The 24,829-nt window shown below is 50.1% G+C and overlaps 2 protein-coding genes across 3 annotated transcripts in view; both read right to left on the reverse strand.

Annotated features, from left to right (window-relative positions):
- Positions 1–20,009, reverse strand: part of SRRM4 (serine/arginine repetitive matrix 4) — a 43,819-nt gene extending 23,810 nt beyond the window's left edge. Inside the window, exons 1-6 of one of the 2 annotated variants that reach the window (XM_057306102.1) lie at positions 19,618–20,009; positions 18,237–18,393; positions 6,647–6,951; positions 2,446–2,649; positions 1,606–1,716; positions 903–1,043 (exon numbers count right to left, since the gene is read on the reverse strand). In XM_057306102.1, the coding sequence (XP_057162085.1) occupies positions 903–1,043; positions 1,606–1,716; positions 2,446–2,649; positions 6,647–6,951; positions 18,237–18,266 (791 nt within the window). In that variant the 5' untranslated portion in view covers positions 18,267–18,393; positions 19,618–20,009. The other variant, XM_057306101.1, reaches the window with a different exon arrangement.
- LOC113267025 (serine/arginine repetitive matrix protein 4) overlaps positions 18,391–24,829 on the reverse strand; it is a 237,498-nt gene continuing 231,059 nt past the window's right edge. The window contains exons 8-9 of the mRNA XM_057305727.1: positions 24,392–24,442; positions 18,391–21,313 (exon numbers count right to left, since the gene is read on the reverse strand). Of these exons, the coding sequence (XP_057161710.1) occupies positions 21,211–21,313; positions 24,392–24,442 (154 nt within the window). The 3' untranslated portion in view covers positions 18,391–21,210. The remainder of the gene's footprint in view (positions 21,314–24,391; positions 24,443–24,829) is intronic.

Here is a 24,829-nt window from a genome sequence, read left to right on the forward strand (position 1 = left end):
TCCCGCGAGTCTCTGGATGGAGTGGCTGACCCTTGGAGGGCCAGGAGGAAGAGCCCAACTGATTGTCAGGAGCCAATTTTTGGGCAGCACTCAGCCATTCTTCCTGCTTTCAAGGCCTGAGAAATACGTGTCCACTCAGACCTCGGGCTTCTTTTCTAGGGCTTTTCTCATCTGAGACGTTACCTGTTACAGTAAACCTTATCCACCTAGTCTGACCATTCAATCCGTAACAAGGGCACCCTGAGCGTCCTAGTGTTCTGCATTTCAGTTTACAAAGTGGATTCCCATCTCTTTGCCCCTTTTCATCTTCATGATACTCCTGGGAGTTATTTCCTTTCATATTCATGGGTGAGAACTGAGGATCTGGGAGGTGAAGAGACTTTCCCAGCTTACCTGGAAAGTGGCACAGCCAGGATTCCAGTCCAGAGCCAGTTCTCTCCCCCTCACCCACCAGGGCTCCCTCTAAGTCCCTTTGGCACCTAAAGGACCCTTCTTGCCCTCTCCACACTTACTGCAGGATGTAATCAGGGTCTGTTAAAGCCTGGCGTGTGGGTCTGAGCGTGATCTGTCTCCACTGGCCGGCTCCACCCCCAGGCAAAGGCCCTGTCCCACCGCTATGTCCCCCGTTGCCTGGACGCGACCTCCCAGCCCCCTCAGCAGACCCTGGCCACACCCCCTCGGCCCACCAGATTCCACAGGCTGGCCCCACCCCTGTCGTAGGCACCCATCCTAGCCCCGCCCTGGAGGCCCTTGCCCCTCCCAGCAGGTCCTGCAAGGCGTGTCTGAGCTCCCACAATCCTGAAATCCAGCTCCAGGAGGCGCGGGGAGAGCCCGGAGCCCCAACGGGTGGGAGGTGTGGGAATGAGGGTGAAGGTAGGCACCCCCGGCCCTCCTGGCTTCACCTGGTTATCCTCCGCGCCTCCAAGTGGCTCGGGGAGTCTCTCCGGCGTTTTCGCATGGGCGAGTAGGACCGCCGTCTCCGACGCGCTCGCTCGCGCTCCCGCTGCTGCGAGTCCTTCTCATTGTACTTGGGGTCCCGCTCCCTGAAGGGATGTGGGGGTTACTGGGGAGCTGGGAGATCCGCGTGAGCCAGGAGCACTCACTTCTTCTCACCTGTGCCCTGCACCCCACTGGGGCAGGCGCTGGGTTCCTCCCGGGGCCCCAGGGAATGCGGGAGGGAAGAGGACAGGGCTGTGGTTCAATACTGTGGGGGGCGGCCGGGCGTGTGCCCGGGTGTTAGCCTTCGAGGGTGGGCATTACAGGGGCGCGGGTGCTGCGGGGGTGAGGATGTGAACGTCAAGAGGGCCCTGGTGCATGTGTAGGAACCGGGGGCTCTGAATATGCGGCTGAAGGGTAGTATTAGGTATGTGAAGAGGTTGAGGGCCAGGGATGTTAATTCTGGGGTGTGGCTGGCTGTACATTACGGACGGTGCGTTAGGACTCCAGCGGAGACAAAGGAAACAACAAGGATGCTGGGTCCTCTCCCATCCCTACTGCAATGCTGGGCAAAGTGGGAGCAGGAGCGGGGCTTGGCTGACGCTCCCCAGAGGTGAGCCGGAAGGGGGCCGGGAAGGCGGAGCCTGTGCTTGGGGGCGGGGCCTGTACCTGCTGGGGCTGTAACGCGAGTAGCTGGGGCTGCGGCGCGATCGGGAGCTTCTGCTGGGCGGGCTCCTCTTGCCAGACTTGGAGGAATAGCTGGAAGAGCGCGAGTAGGACCTGCGGGAGAGTAAACAGTCCTCAGAGGCCTGCTGGGCTTCGCTGGTCTCCTCCCTGATGTGTAGGGTTTTATTCAGCTGGTCCCCTGAGGGAGACCTTTTTCTTTCTGGACGCCAGGCCGAGAAATCAGGCCCTTTCCTGAGAATGAAATTCCCTTTCTTCTGGGCGATTAATCATGATGTTGACAACTTCTTCTTCTTGAGTTCTTACCATCTAAGGCCACTTAATAGTTGTGTGACCTTGAACAGGTGATTACTTTTCTGGGCCTCTGTCTTCTCATCCATAAAATGGGGGTAAATAATCGTACTTACCCTATAGAGTTGTAAATTAAATGAGTAAATTAGGGTCAATCACATACCTCACATAGGCAGCACACAGGAAATGTTAGCTAGGATTGTCATGTATTTTATTACGTGTCAGACATTGAACTAATGCTTTGTGTGCATTTTATCATTGAATCCTCATCCTAGGGCTAGGTACTATAATCAACCCCATCCCACAGATGGGGAAACCAAGGCACAGAGAGGTGAATGTTTCCACTTTGCAGATAAGGAAACTGAGGCTCAGAGAGGTTATGTGAGGCCCAGGGCCACCAGATAGGAATGGGTACAGTGGGCATTCAAACTCAAGTCTGTCTGACTCCCTTCCCCCTAGGGCCAAAGGACATCTCCAGTTACATAACTAGCTCCCTAAGGAAGAAAGCACTGCAGAATAGAGGTCAAAACTCACCTTTTTCCAGAGGAGGTGGATCGGCTTCGGGAGTATCTGGGGGAGGCCCTGGGGTTTGGGGATCGGGAGGAGTGGCTGGAAGAGCGGGTGCTGGCATAGGAGGGGCTGCGGGAGCACCCTCTCATGGGGGAGCTCCGGGCTGTGGCTGGGACCAAACTGGACTTCTTCACCTCTGCGCATTCCAGACATGGCGACTGAAATCCTCTGCAGACATGGGGAGAACGCCTGTTAGCAATGGCCTGCCTGTTGGTCTGGAGGCATCTGGAGTTGATACTCCTCTCCCTACCTTCGCCTAGGCTGTGGTACTCTCAGAAGCCCCTTTCCACCTATTTCCATCTTACTGCCTCTGGAAACTTTCTAGGCCACAGATGTCAGAGGAATAGGGACAGAGGGGGACACATTGTACAGGGGGCACTTCAGAGCATTTTAGGTCAGTGGGCATGGGCATAATGGTAAATAACACCAAATCACAGAGATATTTATTCCCTTTGAGTGTTTTCCAGTTCTTCTGATTACATTAATGAGAAACCCTAGGTTGGGTACTAGTGGGTTTTCCACCATCTCTGTAACACTGGCAATTTCCCAGACCTGGTGCATTGGGCAGGCAACTGTTGCTAACTAGAATTAAATACACTGTCTTTATGTATTTTCATATATAAATCATGTATTTTGCAGGTGCTTTCTATTTAGGACTATTAATTTTCTATGTAAGATAGTAGTATAAGTTGCCTTATATAAAAAAGTAAGTTTATTAAAGTAAGAGTGCCAGTAGTACAGGGATATGGTTAAAATCAAGAAGGGGCCATATAGGTGGTTTAAGTTTGGGAAACTTGATGTAGCCCATTTTGCAGATGGGGGAATTGAGACTCAAAGAAGAGGGAAGACTTGTTCAGAATCACCCATGGTCCTGTCTTCTGTGTTCCCACCCTGCCTTAAGCCACGTGAAGCTCCTATTGGGTTCTCAGTAAGGGCATATTCATTTGGTTTGGGCCAAGAGTCAAGTTTCAATCACATTAATATGGTTTCCACACTCATCATGATCCGGCCCCTGCTCACCCCTCTAGTCGCAGCTCTTGGCACTTTCCTCTCTTAACTCCAGCCATAATGGACTACTTGCTCCTCCTGAAATATCCCTGTTCCTTCCCTGTCTTCAGGCCTTATTACGTTCCCACTGCTTGGAACCCTCTTCCCTCCCCTCCTTACCTGACAATACCTACTCATGGTTCAGGCTTTGGTTTGACCTCACCTTTTCTGGGAGGCCTTCCTTGACATCTCCCTGAGTCTAGTTGGGTGACCCTCAATGTATTACCACGGCCCCCAGCCTCTATGCACCCCCTGTTCCTAAAAGGACTCACTTGGTCTTACAATTGTCTCTTCCTCTCCCAGTCATTGAACTTGGGGAGAGGACTTCTGTCTCTGGCTACTGTAGCCAGGACCTCTTGGACAGAGCCTGATACATCTGCCCTAGGTCATGAATAAATAATTGTGAAATAAACATTTGAGCCTCTTAATATCCTGGGTGCTTCACAAGCATCATCTTATATGGTCCTCCCAACAACCCTAGGAAAGTGGCACTATTCTCCCCGATTTACAGGGAACACTGAGAATGGTTAGTTACTTCCTCAAAGACCCCCAGGGTCTCAAACCCTGATCTGTCCAGTTTCAAAGCCCATGCCCCTGTTACCCCACCAGTCCCCTACCTTCACTGTTGAAGATTGCCTGGATTTAGAGCTGGTGATGTCTCTTCCACTCAGCCCTCTGCTCATTGCTGACATGACATAAATAGGCATGAATTTAGAGATCATTTATATTTCAAAATGAAAGGCTGGGTCTAAATGATTTAATTTGGCTGTCCATAAAGATCAAATGAAGCAGGTGACCGCTCGATGCCACTTTAGCTTCAGTGCTCTGACAGATCCGTGTTTGAATCCTGGTGCTGGCCCTTATGATCCTGAGTTTCTTAACTACTCCGACTCTCAGTTTCCCCACAAGCTAAAAAAGGTCTCTGATAATACTTTTCCCTTAAAGGTTCTATGAGGAGTTACGGAAGATCGTCCATTGCACGCACGTGGCATGGCACCTACATGTGATCAGGGCTCGACGCATATCCGCAGTCATTATTATCATCAGTTGTTAGTACTATTGCTATTCTGGTTTGTTTTTTTTTTTTCCTACCCTGGAGTATATAAGTAGATACCTGTCCTCCCTGTCTTATCTGGGAATATCACTGTCTGTTCTCGGAGACATTGACATTTGCTCTGACCCAGCCCTGGCTCCCAGGCAGGCTTGGGTGTGAACTGAGGCCGGGGATGTCCCAGGGCAGGCAAACCAGAGGCTATGTGTGGGTGCCAAGCTATTTGTCCAGAACTGAAGAGGGCTGTGCATTGGGGACAAAGGGCGCTCTGTCCTTGAAGAAGCTGTTAACTGCGTCACTGCTAAGGCTTTGCTTATCATTCTAACAGCCTGGCCACTTTGAACCAAAGCAGACTCCCACCCCCAGAAGGAAGAAGACCCCACTGTTAGCATGGCAGAATGTACCAGCAAATCTCTTCCACCCCTCCTGCATCTGCCTTATTATACGCTCCTGGAGAGCATTTTCATTTCTCCAGCACCAGGCTGAGTGGTCGGCTTCTAGGAGGTACCTGATAACCAGGAGAGGGATAAGTAGCGGAATGAATGATAGTCAGTGCTCAGCAATTTCTGCTAGCTATTATTGTGACATTATCCTCCATGATTAGCATTTTGCTGTGATTTCTTGAATGACAGGGTAAGGGGGTAATGAAGTAGAGTTCACAACTGGCTCAGAAGCCACTGCATGGAAGGTGTCCTGCAGGAAAACTGCACCTAGCAAGTGTGTGAAGATACACACACTCACACACACAAGCACGCACTTGTGCACTGCAGGTATATGGGAACCCTCTGTACTCTCCACACCCGCACCTTCCCCACCTTCCACGTCGCACATTAGAGCGATACATGTGTTACCGTCAGTGAACCTCCACAGACACATCATCACCCCAGAGCCCACGGTTTCCATTAGCGGTCACTCTTGTGAACCCAGTGGGTTTTGACAAATGTAAACTATGGTTCTGTGCTCTCCCTATTCCTCCCTCTCTACCCCCCTGCCCTCTCTGCGTCTCTCTACCCCCTGATGTGCTTACTGTCACCATAGTTTTGCCTTTTCCAGAATGTCATAGAGTTGGAATCATACCATATGTAGCCTTCAGCCTGGTTTCTTTCGCTCATTTAAATTTCCTCCATGTCTTTTCATGGCTTGATAGCTCATTTCTTTTTAGCACTGAATAATATTCCCTTGTCTGGATGTATTGCAGTTTAGTCACCTACTGAAGGATGTCTTAGTTGATTCCAAGTTTGGGCAAGTATGAATGAAGCTGCTACAAACATCCAGGAGCAGGTTTTTGTGTTGACACAAGATTTCAATGCATTTGAATGTTTTTACATGACAGTGACTTCAAATGAATTTAATGTTAGCCTTTCTCCTGAGATTACTGGTAAAACTGATACTCGTTTTTGCCTGCCCATCTCCATCTTCCTGATATCAGTACCCTGACTTTTTGTTCAGAGAACCGCACCTCCCCCAAGTTTTGTGGGAGGTCATTATTAACCCTACCATCATTAGCCCTCATGGTAGCATGTGACAAATTCTTGCCAAGAGCACAGCATCTCTTGGGCCAAAGTGATTGGTCCAAGGGTGGGCAAATGACCCAAGATGGGCAAGCAGAAACAATGAGAATCTGCCCTGGTATTTTGCTGACATTTTTGGGAAAGGGGCATTCTCCTTCCATTGACTGGCTGGCTGAATGGATAGAATGATGGTTGGCATATGTGCCCGTGCTTTGGGAGGGTCTGCTTGAGAAGGAGGCCAATAGAGAGGGGAGCAGAGATGAGAGATGTGATGGGGAAGGGAGATTCTCAATGATGTTCTTTTGAGTCCCTGGATCCAGCTGTACCTGAAGTTGATATCCTTGGGTTTTGTTTTTTTGTTTTTTGTTTTTTGTGTTTTTGTTTTTTTTTTCCAAAAATTATGCCAGTTTGAGGTTTTTCTCTCTCGCAAATCAAAGGCTCCTGGGTTAGGGGTGGAAAGTGGGTGGGTACAGGGCTAAGGTGAGAGACGGAGATGGTGGAGCTAAGGCAAAATCCCCCCCTTCCTCTGCTCCTCCACCAGCCCAGGTGCACTGACCTTGACTCTCTGCCCCTGCTGGTGGGGGAGAGATTCTCCAGAGTGGCCCCCTTGTTCTGGGGTGAGGAGGTGGTGAAGGAGTTCCCTGAATCCGAGGTGTTGCCACAGTTGAGCTCCCGGCTTTTGGTGAGGCCCCCATTGGGGCTCCCCTTCTCTTGACCCCGTGACCTGGCTGAGCTGATCTGCGTGGAGGGTGGTGAAGAGGTGTCATTGCCTGAGTCATACTCCTGGGAGCGTCCTCGGGACGTGGTGAGCGGGCTGGCTGTTTTGGTAAAGAGGTCAGCTGCAGACCCCGACCCAGTGATCTGAAAGCAAAAACACCCGTTGGACACTGCTGATCGCTGGGCCTGTGCGCTGTGTCTAAATAACCAAGAAATGTTTACCGTCATGATGCACTGTAACGAAAGGAAAGAGAGAGAGAGAAGAGGAAAGAGAGACGCCAAAAAAACAAAAGCACAAATTCCTGAAAGAACTCCACAGAAAGGAGATATTTTTTTTACCCCCTGCTAGAATAACTGGAAGATTTAGATATCATGCAGAGAAAAAGCATGCGATCCAGATTAAACCAAAGAAAAAGGAAATTATACAAAATTTAATTTCTAATGAATTAACTCAAACAAAAGAGACAACTCAATTGAAAGGGGGGTGTGTCACACCCTTAACCTAAAACAATAATAAAAATAAAGGAAGGGGGAGGGGAAAAGAAATGGGACCATGGGCATGAAAAACATATATCTTTTAACTTAAAAAAAAAGAGAGATAAAGCCAAAATTTTAAACTTCAACCAAATCCTCTATGAATTTGACTTTTTTTTTTTTTAAAGAAAAAGTTCCCTGAATAGAACCCTAAACAAATATCGCATGGGGAAAAGAAATGAAATAAAGAGAGTTTTTTTTTTTTAACTGTAAAGTCAAGGTCACAAAATGACATTTTAGTAGTTTTCAACTAAAGGGGAAAAGAAAGGGGGACAAAAAAAAATGGAAGGCAAATAGTCTGACTGAAAACAAATGAAAACAAAAGCTCTCTACAGATATTTGTGTGTGTCCTTTTCCCCCTGGAGAAGGTAGCTAAGGCTCTCGAGTGGCTTCTAATAAATTCTCTCATGTCTTTGCGGATTATATCCACTTACCAAGCAAGAGCTCCTCCTTTAGTAGGTAGGTAAGGTGTAAGAGAAAGGGAAGAGCGGGCAACGTGAGTCCATCATTAGAGTCGAAAATGACAAGAAAAAACACACACCTTTCTGCACACCCTCACACTTGGCCCTGAGCTTTGAGTTTTGGTTTTTCAGTGTTCCTAATAGGCGAGGCATCAGTTCTGTTTGGTTTTCTCAGCAAGGGGACCTCAAGCCATCAACACTAACCTTATCAGTCCCTTGGTGCCCAAGTTGGATCAAAAAACCCTTGCTGCAAATGCAGTGGGGGCTAGAGCTTGCCTCCGTCGAGATGTCAAGGTCGCGAGGGTGTGCTTGGGACAAAGGGCGTTGGGAGGGGCTTGGACATTTGGCCTTGGGGTGAGTGGGAATGGGGAGGTCTTCCCAGAGTCCCGTGTGGGTCTGATCTGGGACAGATGAAGGAGGAACGGAGGTTGAGCCAGCCCTTGGGAAGGCAGTGCTGTATTCAGAAACACAGTGGATGGTTTTCTTTAAATGTTCAGAGCAGTGTCACAGCTGTGATGACACCGGAGCCCCTGCCAACAGTACTGTGCTTATTTAGCCATGGGCAAGAGGGACTCCTGCCCTGGACCTCCTCCAGCGATAACCATTCTCATGTGGCAAGAAATCTGTGGCGCCGGGAGGACGCTACCTAGAAACCACTTTCCCTGAGACCACCTTATGGGTCTCTGAGATCCCAGAATTCTCTGTTTAAATGGCCTCTGAGCCCTCTTCCAGGGTCTCTGCAGGCTCCTCCGTGGATCTGTTCTCCTGGGGGGACACCGTGCTTCAGGTGCGCACACTCTCAGGGCCATGGGTGGCCATTTGGACAGAGCTTCATGTTCAGGCCGAGGTGTCCGTGTGCACGTGTGGGATGCCCATGTGTGGGTTGGTGCAAGCGGTAGGAGGAGAAAGGGAGGGGCCAGGGCCTTGAGGCAGGGTCTCCCCGTCCCCCACCACCACACTGCCATGTTGTGGCCTGCCACTCTGAGGGGTGTGAGATTCTAAAAATCAAACCTGACTTTCCAGATCATTTTCAAGATATGTTTGCCAAGACGGGAGAATAGATTATGTTTGCTGGCTTGATCTATAAACATTGAGACGTATAGTATAGTGGGGCTCCTTCTCTACTCTTGCCCTGGGCCCCAAGCATATTACTGAGGCCTCACCATCAAGAGCCTGCTTCCCTCCCACCCCTTATTCCTTGTACCTTGGGCCTAAAGGAGTGGGACTTTTGGGCTTTCTTAGAGAACCATTTCTGCCTTCTCAGCAATTGGTCGTGAGGGTGAGACGCAGAGGCACCAGAACTGCGAGGGTAACAGCAAACTCTGGCCACTCAGGATGACAGTTCTGGACCGGGGAGGCGGAACTTCTTTTGCAGATTCTCCCATGAGGCTTTGCACACAGACAAGGTGATGGTCCAGCTTTACCAAGTTCTACCCAGCCCAGCTCCCACTTTATCTGCCTGATGATCTGGTGAGCTTTGCTTTGGGATAAGGGACCTCAAAAGAATATTATTCAAGTGGAGTTTTGTTGAGTGAGACTTCTTTAAAAACAATGTAAAGGCTCTGTTCCCATTCAGCTCCTTCTTTTTGTCTTCCCGTCCGCAGTATGGATGTTGTATCTTTTCCCTCTCTGGGACTTCAGTGGCAACATGTGTATTTCTGCCGCCTCCGTCAGGAATTCGAGAAAGCATCATGGGGTCTGATGGGCTCTTGGACTGGGCCTTGGTCCAAAAGTGGGCACAGATAATCTTTGCCTCAGAGATGGTGAATATTTTTGGTGGCCAGTATATCACAAGTGAATCAGGCAAGCCCTTTTTGGAGGGAGCCAGGCTGGGAGATCACTCTAATGAAGGGGCCTGTGAGTAGAATGGCTTCCATTATCTATCCATTTTAACTGACTTGCTACCTGGGGGCATCCAGGTTGGCCTTCCTCTCCCCAGATACATGTTCCCAGCCCTGACTACCAGTTTCAAAGCATTTGCCCTGCTCCATCATGGTCCCCACGGGCAAGGATTTCCTGAGTGTGAGGCCCCTCCAGGCTAGTGGATACAGAAGGGAACTTTGCCCTGTTCACCTTCTCATCCTTATACCCTGAGCTCATAGACACTTTCAGCACATCTCCACCTGACCGTGACCATTATCCACATGTAACTTGTGTAATTAGAACTGAGAACTGTATCAAGCATCATGCTTTTCCATCCTCTCCAGAAAACAGAGATAAAGGTCCTCTGAAATGTTCTCATTGGGTTGACCTTGGTGCCTGAAAATACCAACATCTCCTGCTTGTTTAAAAGTCCCATTTCTTTGGATGAATATAAATTCTTTGACCTGTATGACAATATCCTTTACAACACAACCCGGAGTATTTCACGCCTCATCTCTTCCAAATACCCCCACCCTGGCCCCCACAGCCTAAGCAGATCTGTTAGAATTTTCTTGGTTCTGTCACTACATCTCACTCTCCCAACTCCAGGCCATTTGCACATACCATTTCCTCTGTCATTTCCCCTGCCACTCTTCCCCGTTAGTCCATTTCATATGGCTAAATTTATACATCCTCCAGGTTACATTATCACCTCCTCTAGAAAGCCTTCTGTAATCTCCCAGGTCAGGATGGCACAACACTCCATCGTTCGTTCGTTCATTCGTTCATTCGATCTTTCATTCATTTACTCTTTCAAAAATGAGTGGCTTCTGTGTGCCACAGCACTGGTACGCAGTGGGGTAATTGCTTGTTTTATTGCCTGTCTCTCCATCTGAGTGGGAGTTTGTTGAAGGCAGAGGCCACACATGACCAGTTCAGTATAGTACCCAAGTAACCACGAGTGTCTGGCACGGAGTAAGTGCTCACTAAATCTGGCTAAATGAACAAAGCTGCTCCATAGCCCCTTACCTGCCTGAGCTAGGAAGCCTGGGCCCATCCTAACTTAATTCTATGGTGAAGATGGCTGAGTGATCAGGCCCTGGTGAGGTCCAACTGGGTAACTGCCAACTTTGGGAATTTGATGGCTTTTAAAGGAGGGACTGACCCCCATCATATTCAAAATAGTTCTGAAAAACTAGGTGGATTCTTGGCTGAAGGCTGGTATCTCGAGACCAGCTCAGGGCTGGCTGGCTGTGTGATCAAGAGATAAGCTTTAGAACTGAGTTCTAGGTGCAGCCCTGTGGCAGAGAGAAGAAATACCCTGTGTTCTTCCTCTCCTTCCTGGCCCTCTTCAGACCCAGCATCCTTAGAGAAAGCACCCAGAGGCTCTGTCTACACATTTGCAACAGCATAAGTTCAAGGCTGAGGTGAGAAGCTCCGAATCTGAGAAGACTTACAGATGAGACAAGCTCTGCTAGGTCTCCTTACTTTGCTTCCACCCTCTACTACTCTGGGAGGTCAGCTTAAAAAATGGGCTGAGGCTGGCCACTTGCACATAGCAGGTCTGTTAGCCTATACTTAGTTTGGATTCTAAAAAGGTCCTCCTTCTGGGTTAGGAATGAGAAAAAGATGCTCCTTCTGGCTAGACAAATCTGGATAGTTTAATGGCCTCTTCGTTTCAGACTATACCTTCTCCAGAGCTCTCTATTCACCCTACGCAAAGAGGAGGAAAGATATCGAGGGGAGCCAAAGATAGAATGTGTGTGTGTGTGTGTGTTGGGGGTGTGTGACAGCCATGATAATGAAAAGGAGACCTTCACGATAGGCAGACAACAGAGACCTCTGTGTTCTTGTCTCTGCTCCTTCCTAGACAAGTACTTCCATAAGATGCCAACGACGGCATCTCGGTCTGCTCTGGCCCCTTCCGCCATACCAGCCTTGTCCTTCTTTTCCTGTCTTCACAAAAGCCTACCTGTGGGACTTGGCATAAAAACTGAGCCCCTGTAAGATCTACTTAATTACCAAGTGAAAAACAAAACAAAACATCTGTCTTAACATGGATTATCCTTAAAATCAAGATAGGAATTTGAATGCTAGTAGTTTGAGAGGACAAGGAACTTCCGTAGCAGAGTGGGGAAATGAGATGAGGGAGAAGAAGAGCCAATGAAAGATGGGTTATCAAACCAGCTACCACGGAGGGCAGTTGGAGGACACTCTGGGAGCCAGTGAGGAACTGACCCAGCCAAGGAGGGAGCTGGGGTATTTATACACCCATGCCCCACCACTCATAGGGTGAAGGCTGCACCCAGGTGTCAGTTCGGTAGTGTGTGTCCGTACTGCCATATGACCAAGCAAAGCGGTCTTTGGTGACCAGAGAGCATCTTCCAGAAGCTGGAGGTTGGCCATGGGCCCTGAAGCAGAGAGGGTGAAGGGATATAAATGAACAGAGTCTGCTTCAGCCCCCCAAATCACCATTGGAAAACTAACAGGCCAAGTTATGTTCTGTTTCAGCTACGTTTTCTTTAGCCCACTTAGTATATATGTACTTAGATACATAGCCCGCCTGACAGTAAATCTGAATTAACTGCCAACATTGTAGAATGGGGTAGTTTCACATAAACAGCTCTATTTCTAGTTTGTGGTGAAGAATAAGATCTGACAACGCTTGGGTCCACATCCTTGCTCGCTAATAACCAACTTGAGAGAACTGCGGCTGCTTGTCTTAGGCGGGGCCTGAGCTTTCCTGGCGCCCAGCCCCCTGCGACCCCAGTTGCTTCTGTTAACTGCCTGGCCCCTCAGATGTCTGAGTTTGTGACCCTCTGTTCTCAGTGCCACCACCCTGACGCTCCAAAGGCCCCGCAAACACAGTGCCTCCTCTATGCTCCATGTCTCCCTTCCAGAACTATGACAGTGCATTGCTCCATCTTTCCCAGCTTGGTCCTTTTCATCCCTCTTGGGCTTTTGCCAATGGAAGGAACCAGGAAACCAGAGCCATTAAGCCACATCCAGACCCTGGAGCTATGACAAGCTCTGGCCTTCTGGATCAGGACTGCCAGCCTCAGATTTTTTTTTCCCAAGGACAAACTGTATTTCACAAACTCATGGCCATTGGAAGAAAGCATACAAACATTTCCCCTTTACTCCCTTGGACCCCTCCAATGTGGAGCTCCGTTTTTTTTTTTTTTCTCTTGAATTCATAAGCTTGACTCATCTCCTTGTTCCTTAATATACTCAATGTTAACACTTGGGTTTTTCTAATAAGTAATTAAACCCCCCACCACAAACTCCAACTCCTGGCATTTCCCTGGGAGTCTCTCTCAGCCCTCCAGGGAAGCTGGCACTGGTATTTATTGTTTTTGTTTCAAATCATTATTTAATCAAGAACGGGGAAAAAAAGGCAACCTCTCACTTACACTTCAAAATTTAATTTCAGCTGAATTCTGAGATCAAGAGGCAGCACGGCCTAATAGGTTACAAAAATACAATCAAGAAGAGAATTCCAATTAAACTGAACAAGTCCATTTACTGAGCTTCAAATGGCCCCATGGAGAGAAATGGCTATAAATTTTTTTCCCCTCCCTGCCATATGGGGGACTGGAAATTCTCATGTGAATATAGAGCTGCATGGCAGAGCTTCTAGCTAGAGGGTTCTGGTTATTCCTTAAAGAAAAAGAAATCCTTTTGTTCCACAAAGACATTAAGTTTATTTTCCTTCCTGTTGTTCATCTTCCTTTGTACACGAATTAGGAAGACAGAAAAAAGAATGGGTTTGCTGACCTTTTGGCTGTTATAAGAAATAGATGAGGTGGCGCATGTAGAGAATTCAGCCTAGCACCTGGCACATAGTAGGTGCTCAGTTGGCATTGGTCGTTGTTACCCAGGGTCGCCCAGGGAGACAAGATCAAGAACCCCAGAGTCTACAGATCTGCCCCAAAACCCATGACTTCATCACTGCGCTCTAACTGCCTCCTCCTGTTGAGAGATTTCATGAGGCCCACTTTTATGGACCCCACGTTCTTTTGGCTCCCCTTCTTGTTCCTCCTCCTCTTCTTCTCTTTCTTATTCCTCTTCTTTCTCTTCTTCTCCCCTTCTCCTCCTCCTCCTTCCTCTTCTTGTCATTGCATCTGCAGCTTTTTGTTGGCAAAGAATACTATTGGCCCAAGTTGTGGGCAGAAGGAGAAGAAAAGGAGCCTGTGCTTCCCCTTGGTCTAGCTTCCATCGTCATCAGCCCTCTTCCAGATTCCTTCTCTAGTGAGAGCAGACTTGACAGAGAGCCCCATGCCAACAGGGAAAGGGCTTGGCCAAACCTGGGTTCCACCAACCTCTCTGTCATCCAGTCAGTCCTCTGGCTATCAGAGTAAGCTTCTGAGACACAAGCCACGATTCATACCAGCTTCCCTTCCTCCCAACTGGGCCACCTACCGAAGTCACTTCAGCTCTGTGAGCCTATTTTTCTGTCTGAAAATGGTGGTAATAATTGCATCTATCTCAAAGAACTGCTTTGTGGATCAAATGGCGGCAACAACTGTATCAAGTATGCGATAGTCTCTAATGTTACTTCAGTTTTGTTCTAGCAGAAGTGCCTGGTACAGAGAGGTATCTCCCCCTCCCTTTATTCATCAGTCATCTCAATTTGGTGAACCCATCCTTCCAAGCCCAGCTCAAATGTTCCCTTATTCGTAAAGCCCTCTCAGGCACCAAGACAGCGTTGTCTTGCCCTTTCTCTGTGGGCTTAGTCCACGTTGTACTTACTTCCATCACCACCAGGGTTGACAGTGGATATTCAGCAACTGGCGGGGTGTGGACATTGCCTCATCTGAAGGTAGCTGGCCGTGGTACTGACAGCTGTCAGATATCACTCTCTAGTTGCTGAATTGTGAGGAGGTCCCGAGGTACCAGGGGAGGGAGGGGGTGGCTTTGGTGAGTTGGAGATGGGGTGGCGACAGGGTCTATTAATCGAGTGCGCACATTTTTAAATATTCGACAACTGAGGAGGAACTGGTGCTCACGGACTCAATTGCAGCCCTAATTACAACACTTATCTCACTGTAGTGCAGCCTTCTGTTGACTATCAGACTGAGCTCCGGAGTTCAGGAAGAGCGTTTTATTCATCTCTGTCTCCCCGGTGCCTTGAACAGAGATGGTTGAGTGGAGATAAAGAACATGAATGAGGCTGTGAAGGGTCCCTAAATCATCTCCTTGGGACCCTCCATTTGGATTTGGGCTCTGACTGAGCAAGAGGGCTTCAGGTTATCTTTAGCTCACCAACTAGGATTTCAATAAGACACAACCCCGATTTGCATATTCATATATGCAAATACACCCCTTGATGTAATGTGCTGTCCTTGATTTTTTGAAGAGCCGTGCATTGAAAATACCTACAGCAGAGTGTGGCGGGAACCAGGGCGTAGAAGACCCTCCACACTCAGGCTCCTGCTTATCCCCAGAACCCCAACTCTTGCTCTGGAACTCTGCCTCCATCCCCGACTCCAGTCTTCGTTTCCTGCTTCCTTTGGCTGATTCTTGCTCACCACTAGTTTCTCAGTTGTTGCCTTCCCTGCCCTCACCTGGTGCTAACCATGGTGTCCCTTCCCTGCCTGCCGCCTTACACCCCATCAGCCTCTCTGCGTCGATTGCTGTTTGTTGTCTTTTAGAGGCGCAGACTGTTCTATATTCCCTGGGTCCTGAGAGCCATGGTGGAGCTGACCCTTGATGTTTCTGAGTGATTGGATGGATTCTTCGGGGGCAGTGACTCTGCTGTTGAGCCCACTGCTTGGCACAGGGGAAGATCCTGGGCCAGGACTCTCAGAAAACCTGGGGTCCAACCTGGCACCTTTGTCCATCTCCGCCTTTTGCAGGAGAGAAGAAGAGAAAGGGTCTAGTGTGGAGGGCACTCGGATGGCTAGACCTGGGGGTATCTGGTGCCCCCAGAAGTCAGGCAACCATGAGTGGGGTGGGGCAAGCCATTAGGGCTGCAGCCGCTATACAGGACGGCAGAAGCTGAAAGCAGAGGAAGCTGGGGCGGTGGGGGGGGGGGGGCTGGCGCTGGTCCCAAGTCACACACAGACTAGCCTCGGCCTGGAGCCGTACTATTATTACTACGACCACTCCTGCTATTACCAGTGCTGCTAACTATTGTCGCTGCCCCGTTGCTATTTCCATGGTTACTCTCACTGCTGCCACTACTCTTATTAGCAACGACCATGAAGCAGCATTTCCCCACTTGTCTGCTGCAGTCTAAAACCCTTACCTACATGAAGTCACTGAATCTCCATACCATACCTCCTGGGAGGCAGGTCTCTTGTCTTGCAGATTTAGAGAAAACTGAGGCACAGAAAGTTTATGGAACTTACTCAGGGTCCCACGGTTGGTAAGTGTAGAGCCAGCATCCGGGATGCTAAGTTGTAACATGCACAGATATTTGCTGAGTCCTTCCCCTGTACCAAGCACCGGGCTCAGCCGTTTACAATATTATTTTGCTTTTGTCCACGTTTTTAAAGAAGAGACTTATTCTCTAGATTTTTTTTTTTTTTAAAACAGATGAGGTAACAGGGACTCATAAAGGTTTAAGTAACTCTTTGCAGCTCAGAGCCAGGATTTGACGGCATCATCACAGCCCTGTGTTTTGAACAACTCGGACTTGCCATAGTCCATGGAAGTCATTTCTCTTCTCTGAGTCTCAGCTTCTCAATCTCTCTTCTTGGAATCAGGGCACTGAGACAGGTGAGCTCTTAAGGCCTGTCCCTTCTAGGTAAGGATGAGCTTTCAGCTCTTCTGACATGGGTTGGGCCCATGGGAGGCACTGAGGCTTCAAGAACCAACAGCCAGTCTGGTTCCTCACCAGCTGGTGTGGGAGGACACCACAATTTTTTTTTTTTTTTTTTTTTTTTTTTTTGGTGGGACTATCCAGCCTTTTGTAACATCTTGAGAGACGCAGCCTGTTCCGGAAACCATCCCAGGCAGGTGATTAAACAAGCCAGCTGCTCCCAATGGCACTTTTTTGTGAGAGTCAGTGGGGGCCACCTAAAAGGCCACCACAAATACCAGGACCGGAAAGACTGGGTGCTTTTGACTCACTTCTTCTACCTCTTATAGCTTTTATATTGGATTGATTTCTAACTTTGGGAGACAAATGAGGTTGTCATGCCCATTTTCCAGGTGAGGAAGTTGAGTCTGGGAGGGGTAGAAGGAATTGTCCAGCCAAGCCAAGACTCCCACCCAGGCCTCCAGACACTCTGCCATGCTGGGAAGACCTTTTACAGGAACATCAGCGGAGGGGCAAATGCAGGTGGGCGTTTTCCATCTGCAAAATATTCAGTAACCACAAGATACCTCTACAAAGAGGGGGCCTGGGAACATTGTGGATGGTTCCAGCTAGGCAGAGGATTGGGGCAAAATGAGACCTTGGTGGCACAGGGTGCCTTGACTGGTAAAGAAGAGTTTCCCAGAATGCACTGCAGGTGATAACTTGTGTCAACTAGGCCCAACTAGTGTTTATCATCGCCTTCCCTACCTTGACCTTCCTGCAAGCACCCCGGGCGTCTCCTCACTTTCACCTCACCTGAAATTTTCAGATTCACTCATAGCTAGAGGGGACAGGTCCCTTCCAGCTGCCACTGTAGGCTACGTCAATGTTGTGTCTCCTCCCGTTTGTGTATCTGTCCCTTAGCATCAACAAAAGGCCTTCACATACTTTCTTATTGGATGTCCCCACCAATCCCATGTGAAAGTGGTATTATTTCAAGTCTACCAATGAGACCACTGAGTTTCAAAGAAGGGAAGTGACTTCCCAAAGCCACACAACCAGGGAGAAGCAAAGCTAGGACTTGAGTTCCGCTCCAACCCTAAACCCCTTGCTCAGGAACCTTCCTGGCGTCAGACTGTCTGAAGTCACATTCCAGCTCCTTCTTGTGGACCGAAGGGAGCGTCACACGATTCCATTCAATGCTGGATTGCTAAATCGGATTTGTAACCTCTCTGAGCCTTGGTTTTTCTGTCCCATCTGTGGAAGGGACCAGGGAGAGCAGCCATGCCCTCGATGCCCTGACACCTTGTGTGGACGCATGAGAGGACACAGATCAAGCGCTACGAGCTCCTTGAAGGAGAATTCTCATATACATTCATTCAAGGCCGTGTTTATATAGGTGAATTCAGATCCTGACCGCTAATCAATGCTGCAGGCTAGCTGGCATCACAGATGCAGACTGCACTGAAAAGCTGGAATGCCTCGGCTACCTCAAAGACCCCCTCTCTTCCTTCCTCCCCAAAGAAACCTCCTACAGGGTCTCACACATGCATTCCTGCAGATGTCACTCTGGAGACCAGCGTGTACTTTTCAATGCTCCCCCGAAAGCAGGCCTGGGTACTTTAGCTTTACTTCCTCCCCCCAACTGAGTGCTGCCAAAGGCTGGCGAATGACCACTTGGTTAATCAGTAAGGAGGTCTGAACCCAGTGGGGTGTTTGCCCCAAACTGAGTTAAAATGTGCCGTACACTGCCCTGAACTCGGGCCTCCACCTCCCCCCGAGTGTCACAGCCAAGACTGGCCGAGGAAGCCGTGTGGAATACTTACTACACCCCTGGCCGACAGGAGGCTGAGCATCTGGAGGGGCTGGCTGGGTGGGGGGCTGGAGCGGGCCTCGGGGCTGGCCTTGCCGAGGGTCCTGGAGCAGCGGCGGGAGTGCCTTCGGCGGGACTTCCGCCCTTCCTCGGGGGACCTGCCGCGGTGCCTGGGGGACCGGGAGAGAGACCAGAGGGTCTTCAGAAGGGGAGTGTGGCAGAGGGGTGGCTGCAGGGCCCGTAGGATCGGAGGGCTGTAGAATGTGTCTGGGTTATGCTATATAGATGACACGCGCTTCCATCCATCCCTCCATCCGCACCCCCACCCCACCTGCTCCTTCACTCATTCGCTCCTTCTCTCATTTGTTCATTCGACAAATGTTTATACATGTACCTGACTCTGTTTGGGGGGCTGGGAATGCAGCTGGGAAGACAGAAAATGTCCCAGCCTGATTTGGTTTAATGTCCTGGGTGTGCACGACTGTCTGTCGGTATGTTTGTAAGTGACTGTATGTCTGGGTGCGTCCATCTGTGTTTGTCTATAAATATGATGGCGCCTATCTGTATGTCTTTGCATATGTGACTTCGCCAAATCTGTAAAATAGATGCATCCTAGTGACTGTCACCCAAAACTTTTGAAAAAAGAGTAGCTGACAGAAATAACAAGGAGGACTTCTGTAAGCTTGTCAGACCCTGGGCTGCCCTGCCTGCAGCGGAAAGCAAAGCAATCTCTGACTTTTCAGAAAGGGTAGATTTTAGACTCTGCTGGCCTGTTAGCTCTGGGCCACAGGAGTAACAAAGATAACACTCCATCGACATGCGATCCCCTCTTGGGGCAGTTCTCAGTCCTCTCTCCAAACTTGAAGACCCAACACAAACAAGGCAGGTATTTCCCCTTTTACAGAGGAGGATGCTGAGGCTCAGAGCTATTTGGGGACCCGCCCGAAGTCACACAGCTTGCGAATGGAAGAACCAGGACCGGGGCAGGGTTTTCTGCCCCAGGAGCGATCGATGCCTCTTGGTCATGCTGTGGAATGTCCCTCTGTGGTCTGGGGCCTCCAGATCATTTTTACTGAGTGTGTGGCCCCAAGGCCAGCTCTCAGGTTGCTTCGATGCCCCCTGGAGTATCTGTCAGCCCATCTGGTGCTGGGGAGCTCAAGCAGCAACAGCCCCAGAAGAGGTGACATAAGAAGGGGACTGAGGCTGGGCTCTGCTGTGGGAGCCATCTCCCTAAGCGGTAAGGCAGAGGGCAGGACAGGGGGCAGCAAGCTCTCTGCACCATCCTCTGACCCAGGCCAGCGGGGCTGAGCTGCTGATTCAGCCTAGGCCAGAGGTCAAGGGCTCTGTCCCAGCTCCCCCAGTCGCTGTGACCTTGCTCAGAGGCCTTTGCTCACCATGATGCAGTTTTCTCAGTTTGACGACATCAGTAGTGCAGCTGAGCTCAGTGAGCCGATACCCTCCAGACAAAGGGCGGCGGCAGCACGCCTGTGGCCGAATCAGCGTGTGTCCGGCTCCTTGCAGCGAGGTAGCGCGCGCCACAGAAGTGGGGAACGTCTCCGTAGGAGAGTGTTGGAACGAGCCGATTACGGGCGGGTGGCAGGTGACTTTAAGGAACCTGTAAGGAACTGGGGCTTTGTCTGGATTGGATACTGGCATTAAGTGGAGGTGAGACTCTCATTGGAGCCTAGGCCAAGGCCAAAGCTCCAGCTGGTAAGAAAACAGCAGCCCCTCGTGTCGGCCAGAACAGACAGACGCTGGATCACTTGTGTGTTTTGGACGAAGTTCGTGTGTCATCAGGGCTCTGACCTGACTACCGCGGGGTCTTGTTTCTGTCTTGATCACTTAGGGTCACAGAGCAACCTTGCCTGATGCCAACGCTCCTTACAGCTGTTGGTCTCCAGTGGGAACACCGAGGCCTACGGGTGATAGCAGCACGCGGCAGGGACGTTTTCCTCTTCCTCAGATGCTTCTCATGCTTGGCTCCACACTGGCATCACGGGCGAAGATTTAAAAATCTTGCCGCCCCAGCCCCGCCTCATCTGAACGACATCAGAACGCCTGGAGAGTAGCATCCAGGAATCGGTATTTTAGAAATTTTCCCAGGTGACTGCAAAGGGCAGCCCCGGGCTAGCTCATCGTGTTCTTGGGATGATCAAGAGAGAAAATGTATTTGAAACTGTAGCACCAAGTAGGACTTCAACAAATATGTCCCCTCTCCTCCTCCTTCCTCCAGACACTGGTTTAACTGGGATGCGGTGGGACCAGGACAGTGGCATTTTTAAATCTCCTTGGGCGACATGAACTCGTAGCCAGGTGTGTGGGACACACGTGAGGAAGGATAAAGCAGCCTCTGACATCTGGAAGCTGGCCTTAGTGAGTTTGCTGGACAGCAACGGTTTCAAACACCAGCACCCACGAAGTCCCACTCTTTGTTCTTGTTCTTCTTGCCCACGAGAGAGCGCTCCTCTGCCTTCTCCGACTGGCACAGCTTATGTGTCAGCCCAGAGCGGGTCCAGGTTAGGAGAAACCGGACTTGGAAGGGCCTCAGAACTCGGTACTTAGTGCTGTGTGGCCTTTCATAGGTTGCTCAGCCTCTCTGTGCTTAGAGCAATCCTTAGTGAGAGGGCCAAGTCCAGAGCCAGACTCCCCAGTTCAGTCCTAGCTCTGTCACTTAGTAACTACGCGACGAACAAGGTCCTTAACCTCCCTGTGCCTCAGTGTCCTCATCTGTACAATGGGGCAGAGCAACAGTAGCTACTTCATAGGGCGGTAGAGGGGATCGTGTCATTGATCCAGGGAGAGGGCCCGGCATGGTGGTGACGGCAGGGGTGGGCACGAGGAAGCACACGTGTACACACACCACTACTGTTGTTCCTAGACATGGAGGCGACTAGTTCCTTTTCTCTACAGGGGTTGCTGACAGAGCCAGGTAGGGGCTGCCCCCCGGGGCAGTGGCTGGGTGGGGAGACTCCCCCAGGTTGAAGGGGTTACCTGCTCTCACAGCTTGAGGAGCGGGACTCGGAGCTCTGGGATCGTGAAGGATAATGGTGATGACGGTGACGATGAGATTTTCGGGGCCGGCTTCGTGATCTTGGAGGGGGTGACGGGAAGCAAGGAAGAGGGGGAGAAGGGGATGGGGGAGAGAGAGATTTTAATCTTGTGACACACACCATCTTTTTGCATCCAAGTCACTGGCCCTCCAGAGTTAGGCATCTCCCCCTATCTGCCCCCCACCCCGCATCACCCCAGCTCTTCCCCTGGGTGTTTGGGGGCTCCAGCCTGCCGTACAGAGCACGAGTAAATGGCAAGGTTTCCTCTGGAGGAGCCGGCCTGGGTGACTCAGACTCCCACCCTGCCGAGGCAGCCCTGATGCAGAGTACACGTGGACAGGAGTGTCACCTCCACGAGTCACCTCTCTCCCCCTGAAAGCAGGAGTCTCAATCTCAGCTACCACAATGTGTGAGTCAGTCAGGCGAGAGCTAAAGAAAGAAGTGGCTGTGGGCCTCCAGAATATTGGTGTGCTGCTGGATCTTCTAATTTTTCAAGTGAATGTAGAAATACAGATTTTTTTAATGTTTTTAAAAAATTTTTTAATATTTTTCTTTTAAATGGATTTTTTTTTTTTTTTTTTGTAAAGACACTGGGGGAGAAGAAAACACATTTGCAGAGTAAATGAGGCCTTTGGGCTGCCAATTTATAACCTCAGACCTGGAAAATTAAGTCTGGATTCTTCACTTAGAGTCAAAAGCCTACTTTCAGAGTTATAAACATCACTGGCCAACAAAAATTCTAACCACAATTAAAAACAACTACCACTACCGCTAATAACAGTATTATTACAGATTACTTCAATTCCCCCTAAATGATAAATAAAGGACTCAGAAGTAGTAGCAGCAGAGGCAGTGGTCACTGAGGAGGTACAAGGAATGTCAGTGGTTTGGGTCAAGGTGGGAAGCCAGTGGGAGTTAGAGAGGGCTCTATTGGGAGGCAGCCTGCTTATCCCAACAAAGGACTCAGGGATTCTTATTGTGATCATCAGACCATACTCCTTCCCTGCTTGCAACCTTCTTCCCATTGCCCTCACATCAAATCTGCACTCTCCTCTTGAACCCCAAGCACCCCGAGGAGTCAGCCCCTGCAAAACGCTCTAGGTTCCTTGCGTGACCTCTCCTGCCCTGGCTGGGCGGACTCAAGCAAGTTTGAATGGCTCGTATTCTGGCTCGCTTATGTCCCAGTTCACGATGTCCTTGTGACGGTGATGGTGACAGGTAGCCCGTATCTAACACATACTGCCCGCCAGGCACCACAGCCTAAGTATTTTTCTTAAATGGACCCATCTCTTCCTCTCAGCAACCTATGAAGTAGGTTCTCTTATTTCCCAAATGAAGAAACTGAGGCACCGAGTTTAAACCACTTGCCTAACCTGCAGCCTGGAATGGTTACCTCCATCCCTACCCTCCGTCTAGACACTTCCGCCTGTAGGATGCCCCTGCTCGCGGCCAAGGCGCTCTGGGCTCCCCTTGGTCCCCGCTGCTCTGTGACCTGTCCCGTGTCTGCTTCTGTGTTCCGCTGGGAACTGTGAGCTCCTGGAGTCCAGAAGAATATCTGGCTCATCTCTGCCCTTGGGCCAAGCCCAGGGCCTGCCATGTGCTAGGGCCTTATGAAGGGATGTTGAATCCCAGGAGTGATCCCTGTTTTAGAAGCGGCCCTGACCCCGGGACTTGGCCAGAAGAACCATCCTTTATCCTATAGCGGTGCCTTGTTTTCCTTGCTTTTCCCTCCCCTGACTCTTGTCTTTTGGCTTGCGTACCGAGCCATTTCTGGGACTCCTCCAGCTCTTGGCACTGGGGAGGGTGGCCAGCTTGCTGCCCTCGAGTAGGCAGTCTCTGCGTCAGTGGTGATCCGCCTGCCCGCCTCCCTCCATCCTGCCCATGTTCTCCGGGTCTGAGTCGATCCCCTGGCTCTGTCTATACCGCAGCCCCACTGGATCAGTGATGCAGAGGTCTCGGCATATGAACTCTGTCTGCACTTAGCGTGAACACACACTCAATACATATGACCAATAATTGCCTTTTGACTCACTGAACAAGCTTGATGATCGGGAAGTTGTTCCCTGAACTAATTAATTCAAGCTCTACTGCTTCCTTCTGGAGCATTCCCCAGGCCCCCCGTGGGGTGGCTCAAATGTCCTCCTTTGCACTGACCTTGGATGAAGTGACCCTTTGGGCAGCAAAGCGGGTGCCCTCCCTCTGCATCCCTGCCTCCTCTTTTCCCTCCCCAACAGCCAACCGCCTTTCATCCTATTGCCTTTGATCCTCACTTTAGAAGCTTCTTGGCGGGAGATAAAATATGAGTTGATTGGAAAACACATGCACTAACATTTGCAGGGTATAAAGTAGGTGGGTTGTAACTGCATTTACTTTTAATTTGTCTGGGAACTGAACTCTGTAGGCAGCACTAGCTGATTTGAATTTCTACTACCAGCCATAAACCATGAACCAGCTGGGGCCCCGAGACCAGGGGTAGGAGCTTCACTGCCATCTCCATGACGGAAGCCCCAGCAGCCAAGGCTCAGACTCACATGCACACTCACGCCTGCGCTCGTACGTGATCATGCCCCCATCACCACTCACGGCACTCCTGTGTGCACGGGGAAAAGCCAGCCCGCACCCACCCTCCCGATGCGCAATGCCCACAGATAAGTAAGCAGCGCACACGCAGCGTGCAGAAAATTAGCACCTCCATGCACACATAAGCAGGAGCCTACAGGATGCACTCGTGTGAACACACACATACCACACCCACGACCCCTACTGCACATGGGCGTACCCACGGTCACACAGGTGTCTGCAGGATGGAAGAATGTACGGAGATCTACAAACAAGGTGCACGCTACACCTAGACATCCTTCAGGAAAATATACACACGGTGCCCGCCAAGCACACAGATGCACGATGTTCACGGTCATGCACACACACATCGCATACTCTCACATACCAGACCCACAACTGCGGTTCGTTGCACGGTTCTGCCTCTCCCTGCCTCTGCTCCTCTCGCCCACTCCCTTCTCCCTCTCCCTATTTGGCAACTCCAACACTCCAGCTGTTAAGAGGCCAGGCTCCCCACCTCCCCAAACTGAAGAGAATGTTCCAGGTGGTCTCTACTTACTGTTTTTTGTGCCTCTTCTCATCCCTCCTTTTGCTTTTTGGGCTGGAGGAGCTAAAGGAGAAATGGCCAATTAATTGAAAGATGCAAAATTCCAGTTACAGATAAAAAGAAGTCGTTAAAATGCTTAACACACAGTGGCCACCAGATCTGGGCACACTGGGAACAGACGCTAATCATTTCCAAGACCAGAGATGCTGACTTTGCACCCAGCAGGTGCAGCTACAGACGTGGACCCACACACGGACTGAGAATGGGGTGCACTGGGGGCCACGGCCAGCTTTGGCAGCTTAATAAGCACAGTGGTAAATGAAGGTGATACCTGCCACTTTCCGAGGACTTCTTAGAAGTGACCACCCTGCTAGATACTTTTTGTCAGCAAGCTTACTTTATTCTCCCTGCAACCTATGGGGAGAGGCTTGTTTAACAGGTAGTTATTTT

This window comes from Ursus arctos, unplaced genomic scaffold, assembly GCF_023065955.2.
Source record: "Ursus arctos isolate Adak ecotype North America unplaced genomic scaffold, UrsArc2.0 scaffold_34, whole genome shotgun sequence".
NCBI classification, from domain to species: Eukaryota; Metazoa; Chordata; class Mammalia; order Carnivora; family Ursidae; genus Ursus; species Ursus arctos.